General features: G+C 58.0%; 4 protein-coding genes across 4 annotated transcripts; 1 reads left to right on the top strand and 3 right to left on the bottom strand.

Moving 5' to 3' along the window:
• Positions 1–227: 227 nt before the first annotated feature.
• On the top strand, positions 228–2,848 carry VTP21DRAFT_701 (uncharacterized protein; the record flags this gene model as incomplete). The annotated part of the gene is made up of 2 exons (XM_069397704.1): positions 228–1,433; positions 1,517–2,848. The coding sequence occupies 2 exons, from the start codon at positions 228–230 to the stop codon at positions 2,846–2,848; spliced, it is 2,538 nt and encodes an 845-aa protein (XP_069257080.1).
• Positions 2,849–3,515: 667 nt separating this feature from the next.
• Positions 3,516–9,938, bottom strand: VTP21DRAFT_700 (uncharacterized protein; the record flags this gene model as incomplete). The annotated part of the gene is made up of 5 exons (XM_069397693.1): positions 3,516–5,553; positions 5,649–8,028; positions 8,098–8,198; positions 8,325–8,971; positions 9,078–9,938. The coding sequence occupies 5 exons, from the start codon at positions 9,936–9,938 to the stop codon at positions 3,516–3,518; spliced, it is 6,027 nt and encodes a 2,008-aa protein (XP_069257079.1).
• A 511-nt stretch (positions 9,939–10,449) lies between these two features.
• VTP21DRAFT_699 (uncharacterized protein) lies at positions 10,450–11,139 on the bottom strand (the record flags this gene model as incomplete). The annotated part of the gene is made up of 2 exons (XM_069397680.1): positions 10,450–10,735; positions 10,832–11,139. 2 exons carry the CDS (start codon positions 11,137–11,139, stop codon positions 10,450–10,452), a joined length of 594 nt encoding a protein of 197 aa, XP_069257078.1.
• A 134-nt stretch (positions 11,140–11,273) lies between these two features.
• On the bottom strand, positions 11,274–12,249 carry VTP21DRAFT_698 (uncharacterized protein; the record flags this gene model as incomplete). The annotated part of the gene is made up of 2 exons (XM_069397669.1): positions 11,274–11,388; positions 11,915–12,249. 2 exons carry the CDS (start codon positions 12,247–12,249, stop codon positions 11,274–11,276), a joined length of 450 nt encoding a protein of 149 aa, XP_069257077.1.
• Positions 12,250–12,500: the final 251 nt, after the last annotated feature.

The raw sequence follows: 12,500 nt of genomic DNA, 5'->3' as shown, positions 1-12,500 counted from the left end.
TTAGCTTTTTTTCTCCCCCTCCTTACCCCCCCCCCCCCCTTTATATGTTTTGTTAATTTTTAAAGTTAGTAGGAAGTCTTCGCTTAGTTCGGCTAGCCATTTTCCCTCCTCCCTTACCCGGTTAAGTAATCGGAAAAAATCGCAACATTGCTGCGCCGTACTGGACTGACTAAAGGGAAGAAAATCCCCCCGTAACTCAAACAACGAAAACAAAAATCACCACCACAATGTCACAAGAATTCTTCAAAGGTAAAGGCCGTGCAAAGGAGGGCGAGCTCGAAGCAGACATGGACTCTGACTCCGAGCTGGCCGACTCCTTTGAATCACACCCCATTTCCCTTGAGACCTCCGCCACCTCGCTTGTCAACTCCACTGCTTCGTCGTCGTCCGCACCCAACAAACACGCACTCTCCAATGAACAAAAACTGTTTGCCTACAAAAGCCGCCGCCTACTCAAATACCTTGCAAATACCCGATCTCTACTTGAGGATCTCCGTACCGCCAACACGAGCAAGTTCCTCGTCCACTATCCTTTCCTAGCGTCGGATCCGCAGCAGCCGCAGCGGCCACAACCGTCGCGGAACGAGAGCGATGAGCGGCCCAAGCTCCGCCGCACTCGCTCATTCGAGATCAAAAGCGACGACGAGGACGAGGAGGCTTCGGAGGCCATGACACATAGTGTGCCTCCCCATGCATTCCGCCGCTCCAACACGATGGGCTACGTGAACCATGAGCAACCGCAGCGGCAGCAGCAACCGCAGCAGGAGAATCGCTTGATCACCTCGGAAGCAGCGTGCTCATTCAATTCGCAGATGAATGTTTTGAAATTGGATATTAAAATGGGTCATCAGCAAGCTACGGCTAGCCTTGAGAATCTGGAAAATAGCGCCATTGCCCAGCTTTTGGATGGCCGCCTCCAGTCGGCCCTCCGCCATCTAGAAAATCTCTGCGCACGCGTATCTGATACCAGCTCCAAAGTGCTAGTGACGGGCGACCTCAATGCAGGGAAGAGCACATTTGTCAATGCATTGTTGCGACGAGACGTGATGCCTATGGATCAGCAGCCTTGCACCACCCTGTTCTGTGAGGTGCTTGATGCAGACGAGAACGATGGCATCGAGGAGGTGCACGCTATTCCGGATCCCTCCATCTATAATCGGGAGGATGACACGACATTCACACGCTATGAGATGCGTCACCTGGAGAAGATTGTGACGGATTGCGCGGACCAATACCAGCTACTCAAGGTTTACTGCAAAGACAAGCGTGAGTCGAACGAGAGCCTGTTACACAACGGCGTGGTGGATATTGCGCTGATCGACTCTCCCGGTCTGAATCGCGATTCCTTGAAGACTACAGCCCTCTTTGCTCGCCAGGAGGAGATCGATGTGGTGGTGTTTGTGGTTAGTGCTGAGAATCACTTCACGCTTTCGGTAAGTTGGCCGGCCCCTTGACCCCCCTCCCCTCCCCTCCCTGTTTATTGATGAGGAAATGATTTGGATGTTGTCGCACCTAGGGCAAAGAATTCCTCTGGAACGCGGCGAACGAAAAAACTCACATCTTCATAGTTGTGAACCGGTTCGACTCGATTCGCGACAAAGAGCGCTGTCGCCGGCTGATCCTCGAGCAAATCCGCCAGCTCTCCCCTCGAACCTACGAGGAGTCGGAAGTGCTGGTGCATTTTGTGAGCGCGGGCTCCGTCAATGCGGAGCGCGCCGACGACAAGCCCTCGCACGATGACTTCTCTCGGCTCGAGAGCTGCCTGCGCGCATTTGTTCTCGAGAATCGTTCCAAATCGAAACTGACCCCGGCCAAGGTGTTCCTGGGCAACGTGCTACAGGACATTGGCGTCCTGGCGGACTTCAACCGCAGGATGGCGGAGCGCGAGTATAAGCGCGTCAAGGAGGAGATGGACCGGGACGCGCCCGTGTACGAGCGCATCCTGCGCGTGCGGGAACACGTGCTCGAAGAGGTGGAGAAGCGCGCCGAAAGCACTGCGCTCAACATCGAGAAGATGGTGACCTCCCGCCTCACCACCACGGTACAATCACTCGAGGACGTGGTTGCCCAGAAATGCCAATGGCAGGGGCTGCTCAAGGCGCTACGGTTTGCGGAGGACGTGCGCGACGCCATGGCGGACACGATTGAAAAGGAGGTGCTTACATGCGAGGTGGACGCGAAGGCCCTCACGCAAACCACCCTGGAGGTGATCGATCGCCTCGGGAAGCGCCACATTGACGCCTACGCGTCCGAGGTGGACACGGCGGGCATGTTCCGGCGCAACTGCCCAATGCCCGTCGATGTGCCCATCGAACTAACCGACTTCTTCGACTTCGATCTCCAGGACAAGCTAAGCATCGTGAGCGTGTCGCTTGGCGCCTGCACAATGGTGGGCGGCAGGATCCTGGGCTTCAAGGACGCGTTCACCAACGTGCTGCACGCGTCCAACATGGTGGGGGCGTCCAATCTGCGCAAGTGGATCGTGCCTCTGCTGAGCATCGCCGGCATCAGCCTCGTCGTGTACGTGGTGAGCGACATGCGCAACGCGGTGGAGCGCAAGGTCGCGCGCAAGATCCGCCGCCATCTCGACGAGACGTACTATATCGAGGAGGAGGCGCGGCGCATCACCCGCGAGGGTCGCAAGGTACTCCGCTTCTCCTCCTTCAACCTGCAGGCCCACTTCCAGCGAGCCATCGAGCAGCATGAGAAGCGCCGCCAGGAGCACAGCAAGGTCGCCAGCGTTTCTCAAGAAGCCATCAACTACTTCGGCGAGCTGCTGAGCAAGGCGGAGGAGCTGCACTGCTGTGTGGAGACGGTGGACACGGAAGAGAACCTAGTGATCAGGTAAAACCCTTCGCTCAGGCCCCGATCCTAGTCCTAAGTTTCTCCCTACTTGATGTTTTTTTTTTTAATTTTATATATCCATCCCCTTGTTTATGTACCGTATAGATGAGAGTTTCTTTTTCCCTATTACTCTTTTTATATATTATATATATACTTCTTTTTTCCTCGAATAGGAGAAAAAATCTTTTTCTTAGTGATAATGATATGTATATAATCAATCCTTTTTTTATATATACATTTTTAAAGACAAAATTCCAGCTTATGAGCTCCATTTTTTTTTTTTTTGGATAAAAAATTGGAAAATTAAAATAAAATAAGATCTGTTATGTATTAAACAAAGAAGGATCGGGTTAGAGTCAAGGAAAACAAATGGCTAAACAATTCAACTACAAGAACATCTTCACAAGAGAGTATTTTCGGGGGAAGGGGAATAAAAAGTATTGAACAAAGAATGGAAAGTGTGAATCAAGAAAGGAAAAAAAAAAGGGGGGGGGAGGGGGAATGCAAGAAAGTAAGGGACAAAGGGAATGCAATATAAAAATATATATTGAACGGAGTAATAGAGAAGAAAGAAAAGGAGGAGAAAATATATATGAATATATTTATATGTATTGACGATCACACACACTCGACAGGGAAAGAAGGGCCACCAAATGCGGGAAAAGGGGAGTCTAGCTGTAGAATCCTGAGGGGTCCTCTCGGTATCGTTTTAAGAACCGCCGAGCAAACTCGTCGCCCTGGGCAGCGGCGAGGGTAAACCAGCGGATGGCCGCCGAAATGTTGCTGGGATTGAACTTGGCCAGGTCGCTCTCGTCCCCCACCACGCCCACCACGCCGCTTCCACAGGACGCACAGAGGTTTTGGTGGCTTGGAGCGAGAGAGTCGTGGAGCGAGGCGGACGGGTTGTAGGAGGGGGCCACGATCACTCCCGATGCGGAGGCGATGGAGGTGAAGGAGGAGGCGGAGTCGCGGGCCTTTTTGCGCGGGGGAAGCGAGATGGGCGGGCACGCGGTGTGGGGCAGCCAGGGCAGCGAGAGATACAAAATGCCAAGCTCTCGCTGGGCAACCGGGTGATTCTCCTTGGCAGCTACGGGAAAATGGAAAGGAAATACGTTAGCGTTTGGGGTCAGCCACCTTACCCCAGCTCGTCGGGGGTGCTTCGACTTACCGATGCTAAAGAGCCGCACCGCTTCCATCTGCAAGCGCTTCTCCTCGTCTTCGCGCTCCCGCACTCCCCGCATGGATCCGCGCGAGGTTGGCTTATCCGAGCCGTTAGTCTTGCGCGAGCCGTTGGAGCTGGGCGACTTCTTCGTCGGGCCGCCGCTCGAACCGCCGCCCTCGACACAGCTCACCCCGCGCTCAACCACTCGCTCAAGCATTTCCTTCTTCAAGCTCATCACCGCCAGACACACGTCCCAGAACGCCTTGCCCTCGTCTTTGAGGTCGAGGATCGAGCCGGGCACAAACGTCGCGATCAGCTGCAGGTTGAGCATCAGATTCTGGGGCCGAAGGTAGGGCGAGCGGAACACGCGCTCGATCTCGTTCACAATGGAGTCGGTGCCCGGGGCGCCAGAGGAGGAGGAGATGGAGGAGGAGGAGGGGGAGAGCGGGGAAGGGGAGGCGCTGCGGCCCGCCGAGGGCGAGGCCTCGCCCGCATTGTCCAGACACGAGGAGGGACCGAAGCTCAGGGACGCAATGATGAGCATCTCCAGCGCAAGCAGGACGCGTAGCTTTTGGTAGGGGGAGGGCAGGAGTGAGAATTGGAGGGTTAGGTTGCGCAGCGATTTGACCACAGGGTAGTCGGCGGCACAGGAGTCGGCGGTGGACGGCGCACTGGAGCAGGGTCGTTGGGTGTCTTTGCTCTGCGAGGGGAGGGCGTTGGGGGACGGGACCGAGTTTTCACGTTGTCGCGACACCAGGGCTGCTTGAACCTGCTGGAGGGCGGAAATGGGCTGGGTGATGTTTTGCCGCGAGGAATAGGAGTGCATGGACGAGGAGGAGCCCGAGGGTTTGCGTTGCTGCCCGGCTGTCGGGGCCTGCGACGATTTGGGAGGCGCGTGATTCTTGTCGCCCTCCTCCTGGGGGGGACGCCGCGAGAGCCTCTTGCTCCACCCGTCCCAGTCCTCGCCGTCCTCCGAGCCCAGCCCGTCCTCCTTCGAGGCGGGCCGCTCGGACAGAATGGAGGACGACACCTGCCGCCAGTCGTTCTCCATGAACTCCTCAAACCACTGGTCGGCCTCGCAGCAATCCGCCAACAACACGCCCGCGCCAAACTCGCTCAGCAGCAGTCCGACAAACTTGAGCTGAGTCGAGAGGGTGAACTCGTCGGCTTGCTGCTGACGCTGGTGGGAAGAGGTGCCGTTTCCGTTCGCGTTCATGCCCAGCGACCCCGGCGAATCGGTGTACACGGCGTTGGGAGACGACGACGAGGATGCGTTCATGGCCATCCCGGCCGGAAGCGACGCCGCCACCGGATAGTCTGAAATGGAGGCCATGGACGCCGAGGGCTGGTAAATGAACGAGCGCCGGTGCTGCTGAGTCGTATGGTGCGTGCTCATGTACTCGTCGCCAATCCCCGGCCCGATGCTAGCCGCGAGATTTCCGCCTCCACCGAACCCCCCGCCCATGGCCGACACGCTCCCCCCCAGATTCCCCCCCGACGATCCGACGCCCACGGGACCGTCCAGGGGGGCGGAGAGAACGGCGCAGCTAGCAGCGAGGCAGTCGATGACATAGCACGGCGATGGAACCGCATCGAGCTCAAATAGCTACTCCCGCCCCCGATACTTGAAGCCATGTCATACGCTCCAGAATGCTGCACGCTCCCGCCCAAACCGCTAGCCCCCCCGATCCCACCCGTGTTTGCACCATTGGTGGGAGCCTGTTCGCCGCGTCCAAACAAAGCATGGGCCAGGGCGCCTGCGGTGGTCGACGAGGGAGAGGTGGGGATGGGGACCGAGGTGATCCCAAACGCGCGACTCTCCCTCGCGAAGAGCGGCTCGCTCCAGAGGTCCCTCATCAGGATGCGCCGCAATTGGTCCAGCTCGAAGAAGAAATAGTGCAAGCGCTCGTCCCCGGGGATGAAGTTCTGGACTCCGGTCTCGCTGAGCCAGCGGGTGACCTGCTCGACTTGGGTGGGATCGAGGGGGCGCGATGGACGTGACCGGCTTTGCCTGGAATCCGTGGAGTGCTCTCCGGAGGAGGAGGTGGAGGAGGAGGTGGAGGAGGAGGACGAGGGTTTGTGGGTGGCGGGGGAAGAGTCCCCGTGCACGCTGTTCTGCCTGCTAATGCCAACCCGAATCGAAATGCTGGGTCGCCGTCGGAAGAGGCGAGTGACGGCGCCAGGCGACTCGGTGGCGGTCGCGGATCCCATGTGGCTCGGGTGGCCATTTTTCCCATCCGCACCCTCCTCTCCGCGTTCGGCGTGCGTTCCCGCGGACCCGGGCGGAGCACACACTTTGGGCTCCCATCCCAAAACCCCGCGCACCACCTCACGCAATCGATCCCACTGCTTCGATTGGGCCGCCCGCTTCGAGGTATAGTGCATTCGAAGACGGAGATTTTCGAAGATGCGCCGCTTGAGGTTGATGGCCTGAACCAGGCGAATATAGTACTCGTGGGTGTAGAGGGACCACTGTGTTCTCTGCTGGGCGCGGTGTTGGCGGTTCTGGATACGGCGGGTGAGGGGTCTTGCGAGGCGCAGCAGAAGGCGAGCTACATAGGGGTCCTCGGCATCCTCTCCTTCACTTCGTGTCACGCTCGCCGCCCCTCCCTGCGGCGTCTCGGTGCCGGGGCACGGGCCCTTTTTGCCTGCGTGCGAGGCGCGTTCGACCTCTGGGTGCTGCTGCCGGTAGGCTGCGGATTTCTGGTGGAGCAGGGTGAGGGCGTAGTGATAGGTCAGGGCGGCGGCATGGTCGCCCTTAGCACGGGCCAGCCGGATGGCTGTCGACAGCAACTTGGGCAGGGACAAAGGATCCTCCTGGCTATTTTGCAGCTGATGGTGATGGTGCTGTTGCTGCTGGGAGGCTGCAGACGGGAACACCGGAAGGCAGGAGCTCGCCATTCCCCCAATGTTGCCAAAGGAAGAGGGCCACCCAAGGGGGCTGGAGTGGGCGGGGGGGCTATCTGACATCATCAACACGCCGAGCCCCGCCGCCAAATCGTTCATGCTGGAGGTAGGGGCCAGAGGGTTGGTCCCGCCCATGGCGCCTCCTCCTCCAATGCTCGCCCTCGGCCCCCCCCCGCCAAGCGCCCCGGTGATCGCGGGGATATCGAATTCCCTCAGAATGCGGAAAATGGCGCGCCCGATCTTTCGATCGTCCTCGTCCAGATCGTCCTCGATGGAGATCATGCTCCGCCCATCATCACTCGCACCGCTCAGCTGCTCCTCGTCCATCCCCTCGTACTCCTCCTCCTCTTGGTCCACCACGGGCGACGACGAGCCAAGAATTAGCGACGACCGCAAGGAGCCCGACCGCCAAGCCGCAATCACGGGAGTCGTCACCGACATTAACCGTGGCGAGGAGACCGACGAGGTTGTGGTCTCCGTCACCGACATGCAGGGGTCGGCGAGGCAGAGCTCCTGGCCATCGTGCGAGATATACAGAAGAGCCCAAGGCTCACTTGCGGCATGCGCCGTGGTCACCGCCGAGGGAGAGAGCGTGGGAACCCTGCGGCGAATCTCCAACACCGCCTTCACCAATTGCGAGTACATGGTTTCGTCCAAGCCTCCGCCGGTTGCGATGGAGGCGGTGGCTCCGGGAGAGCCGCTCGCCGACCAGGCGGCCTGTCCGCCGCCGTCCACCGCCATGTTGGCAAGCGAGTTGGTCGAACTTGAGCGAGAGAGCGCAGGCGAGTTGGTTGAGGATACGGAGGTGGGGGGTGAGGCTCTGCTTGTGTTCTGGGGGTCGATGGGAGACCCGGAACGACGAGGGGAAACGGAGCGCGTGCTGCTACGGCTTGAGCGCCTCGGCGCGAGGGAATCGGTGTCCATGACGGACGCATAGGAGGTGATGGAGCGAGCCTTGGGCCAGATGAGGTAGAAGAGGGAGAGGACGTCGGCAGGGGAGAGCAAGAGGGTGGGTGACACTTTTGGGTGGAGGTCGGGCGCTGGATAGGGGTTTTCGGCGCTGGAGTTGGCCGAGATGGAGCCGACGAGGTCCGGCGGGCGTGAATTCGGGTGATCTAGTTTGAATGAAGGGGCGTCAGCCAATCTGTCTGGAAGGGAGGACGAGGCCGTAGATATTCATTTACCTGTGTCAGAAGGATGGGGTGAGGGCTCGCAAAATTTCGTAATAAAGCCTTTGATCTTGGCGTGGATGCGCTGAACCAGGGCGTTCACGGGCTTCCTTAACCTAAATGGACCGGAGGACATTAGAACTTGCAACATCACCCTCCAATACTCCCACATCTCTGCTCCCCTCCTCCGGCCTCTCTTGGCGGATTCCAACCCGGAAAAAAAAAAGCACCATTCTACTCACCATTCGGTATTGCCGTCCAAAACGTCCACGACATGCCGCATTAACCGCTGGTGGGCCGCGACCAAAACTCGCTGGCGCTGGGACTCGGTGATGAAGTACTGGTCGTCCAGCAGCCCATACGCCTCAGGGGAGGTGATGGCTTTAGCAAGGAACTGTCCGAAGAAATATTTTACAATGATCACGTGGCGGACATAGTACTGCAGCTCGGTGGGAAGCTCTTCAAGCAAGGCGCGGCAGAAGCGCGGGACGCATTCCGGGGTGAATTGCTCCACGTCGCCGAGGAGATCGAGGCAAGCGGAATCGAAGAAGTGCTCGCAGCACGAGGAATCTCGAGGGGCCTGCGACGCCGGGTTGGCGGGGGGAGTACGATGGGGGTGGGTGGACTCGTGTTCGCGGATCGTAGTCACGCGGAAAGCTTTCTCCTCGCGGGGGCGGATCGCTGAGGCCTCCTCGAGGGACGAGGGCGAGTGGTGCGTCCTCTCGCCACGTCGCAAAATCTTGATCAACTGATGCTCCAGCTGCTGTCGCCCGGGCAATGGCGTCAGATGGACATAGGCATCGAGGGCGTGCAGGACAAAAGCCTCGCCCTTACGCTCCAGCATTAGCGAAGAGAATATCTGCTTCCAAAGGTTGAAACGAAGCTGCTCCTATAGCATGGATAACAGACAGGAAGGCAAAGAAAAGGGGTGAGCATAGGGCTGAGGGGAAGGGGAGTGGGGGGGGGAGGGGGCAAGTCAGCCACCCGAAGCATACCTCGGCTGCAAACACGGACGGCCCGAACAAAACGCTCGTCAGTACCCGAGCCGGGTCGTAATGATTCACCATGCCACGGGTGCGGTCAATATGTACAATGGACGCGCGCTTGCTGCCATAGCTCGCTGCATCGGAGTTGTCCGGGGCGAGAGACGGGACGAGGGTGGTGAGCTCCTCTTCGGTCAGAGCCTGCAGAGCAGCAGCGATGCTCGCAGGCTCATTTCGCAAACAGGTCAAGAATCGCACGACGGCGGCGCTGCCCGAGAAACTCATCACATCCAGAAAGCTCGGCTTGGGCTGCGGGTGGACCAGGGCGCGATCGAGGACGGCGTCGGCGGTATCGAAGAAGTGGTTATAAAAGGCGGCGAACTCGGCGCGGCCCTGCGCGCGGAAGAGCTCATGGAGGTAGTCGTGTGCGTCGTCCATGGCGTGGTATAGGCGGGCAGAGAGGGTAAGGCCCAGGATATTGGTGTGGAGCTGGAGCGACTCCCGATAGTCATTGTGCTTCAGATAGCGCTCGAGGGATATCAAGTGATCGAGCTGGCGGATATTCGTGGCTGCGTGGGGGGGCAGGGGCTGCGGCGGGTTGGGGTGCGATTTATCGGGGGTGGACGAGCGGCTGTAGTGCGCGTCGGCGGGTTTGGGGGAGGAGTTGGCCCTGGAGAAGGGCTGGGTGTTAACGCGTAATTCGAATTTTGCATCGGGAATGGGAGGGGCGTGGCCGGAATTGGGGGGAATGTCGGGGGCGATGGGGGGGTCTGGAGTAGTGGCGGCGATGAGGGAAGGATGTCGGCGGTGTTTCGAGCGTGTTTCGTTGCGCATCGAGGGATTCGAATGTGACGATTTGCCCTGTCTTCCCATCGCTCCGATCTAGGGTAGAGTGAGCGAGCTGCTTGGAGAAGGGGGGAGGAGAGGGGCAGGGGGGCTTGGGCAATCGGGGGGAGATCGAGGGGATCGGTGGGGAGGGGCTGTGGGCGGGTTTTTCCTTGGTATTGGGTTTGTTTATGTTGGAGGGGAGAAAAGGGATGTGATTGGAATCTGTCCTCGTCAGGATGAGAGAGTCAAATGGTTCGAATGGATCTTGGATCGATGATGGATGCGACGGTCATGTAGGCCGGGTATGCGGGGAAGCAGAGGGAATATGGAATGGATTGGCGAAATGACCGATTCGCGGCGATGGGACAGAATGAAGGTTGGCAAAGAGGAGAGAGAAAAAATAAAAGCGCGCAGAAAAGTGCTAAACCACAACACCATCCGCGGCGCCTGATTGGCCAAGAAAAATTATTGTATCCTGTTTCAGTAACTTAAATGGAGTTCATCAAAGTTTGCTATGGAAGCGACGTGGAGAACAGAGCTCTAACTTTATATTGTTTCAAAAAAAGCAAGCAGGACTGGCTTTCTTCGTAGCCCGTCTCCGCACAAGCATGCCATGACATGCCATGGGGTGCCGGCATTGGGATGGGCTCGTGCCCATGCTAATTCCCTTCCAAAATCCCCCATCGTGTCTGCATTGATCCTCATGCGGCGGATACCCCCGTGAGGCGACCAGCCTCCGCTCTTCAATTGCATTGTGAGGATGGGGCTTCCACAAGGGACGGGGGAATGCCAGCGCCTGTCCGTTCAAAAGCATTCGGCGCTGCAGCCGAGGCGCAAGGCTCCTGGGGCCAGCGAAGGGCGGGATGTTACCAAGGTTGGGGAACGGCCAGGCTCAGAAAACAGGAACCCCGCTCATGAGTGAGCACACTGGCGCTAACCTCGGCACAAGGATGGGGCCAAGAGCCGTGTGCGCAACATTAGGAAGAGGGACAACACCCAATTTGTTATCCCACCGCCTCCGCCTTGATCTCTCGGATAAACTTGGGAGGGATTGGAGAAAGGAGCTGTCGTGTGACGTGTGCACTGACACTTTCGAAGCGGCAGTAGAAGCCAGGGCCAGAATGCCGCTGGGAGAGGAGGGGGTAGGGGGGAATGGGCCGGCCACAGTGGATGAAAGCAATAGCAAATCCACCAGCTTCTCCATCCCCTCATGGAATCTTCCCTCCGAATGATTGACTGACCTCATCGCTCCTTTTTGGGATTCCTAACCTGCCAGAGCCTTCCATGCAACCGATCTCCGTAGCGCAGCCCCGCCGGAAGAGCACGGAGACGCGGAGCACTCGATGGCGATAGAGCGTTCATCGAGGGGAAGGAGGGGGGTTAGACGCTAATGAGCGTCTTCGCTTTCGCGGTGTCTAATCGAGGGGGCGGTCGGAAACGCCTTAAGAGCAATCCCGAAGGAGGGATGACGAAATCGACATAGGCCCCTTGGATTCTGAGATTCAAAATCGGCCGTATAACAAATCAATACAAAAATGACAAACTCTCGTTCCACACCTCTAACGCCTTTCGGTAGGCGCGGTTAGCAATGGAGAGTCGCGTCTCATTCTTACCATCACTTGCTAATTGCGTACCACCCGAGAACAGCGGACAATAACAATAGCGAAGGGGGGGGGGGGAGTATGCGAGCGACTGTAACCCTCGAGAACAATATGAAGGAGCAATTCTCCAAGCCTCCACTGGGAATGGGCCACAGGATTACTTCGTAATCCGAGTCTGCCAGTGCAGTTGCACCAGCTTGTCTATTCCCTATGGAGACGATGGACTCGGATTCTTCCAAAATGCCAAATCGGAAAATGCTCGATTGAGCATGAGCCTCTCGATTTCATTTTGGAAAGTAGCTTCTCGGCATCTTACATGCTTCCATAGCGAAATCTCCTATGATCGATTCCTCGCTGGTCAGGTGAGCCTTGGCATGAAATGCAAGAGCATGCAATGGACATCCGGGTTTTCAAGCTCACAGCATGGAGCCTGCACAACCCATCCCTCCCCCTTCAATTCCGCCCCACTCGTTCCTATGTTTACTAAAGTCGTGGCTCTCGCAAATAAGCGCACACAACCAGCGCAAAGATGGGCTCGCGTTGCCCGGCGAACGCACGCCTGGGAATTCGGGCCGGCCTGTCCTTGAACTGGACCGGGGGCGGCCGGGCCACTGCAGAGCTTGCTTCCCAGGCATGCAACACGCCCGCCAATTTCCTTTTGGCTGAACGTCCTCCCCAACGTGGGGCAGCTTGGGTCCCGGTTCGGCCTGCCGGGCTCCAAACAGAGCCAAGGCACGCGCAGGCTTATTTGGCATGTTACAGTCCAAACAACCTAAGTCGCCATGGCCCTTAATATTCAGGCATCGAGAAAATAGAATAGGCAGCGGCCGGCCAATCAGCGTGGGCAGACCTGAGAGAGGAGAGTGTCTGCTGATCGCCTGGGAATGGCCGTTTACCAAAACAGGATCAGCTCACGTCGAGGGAAAAAGCGGCGGGTCACGTGTGCCATGCAAGTGGGAGGGTTTCTCACACGCCCTATCGGATCTAGGCTGAAAGAAGAAAAGGG

Source organism: Calcarisporiella thermophila (assembly GCF_041956535.1).
Source record: "Calcarisporiella thermophila strain CBS 279.70 unplaced genomic scaffold VTP21scaffold_1, whole genome shotgun sequence".
Lineage (NCBI taxonomy): Eukaryota > Fungi > Calcarisporiellomycota > Calcarisporiellomycetes > Calcarisporiellales > Calcarisporiellaceae > Calcarisporiella > Calcarisporiella thermophila.
The sequence above is the reverse complement of the archived record's forward strand: the minus strand, read 5'-3'. Positions and strand labels throughout refer to the sequence as shown.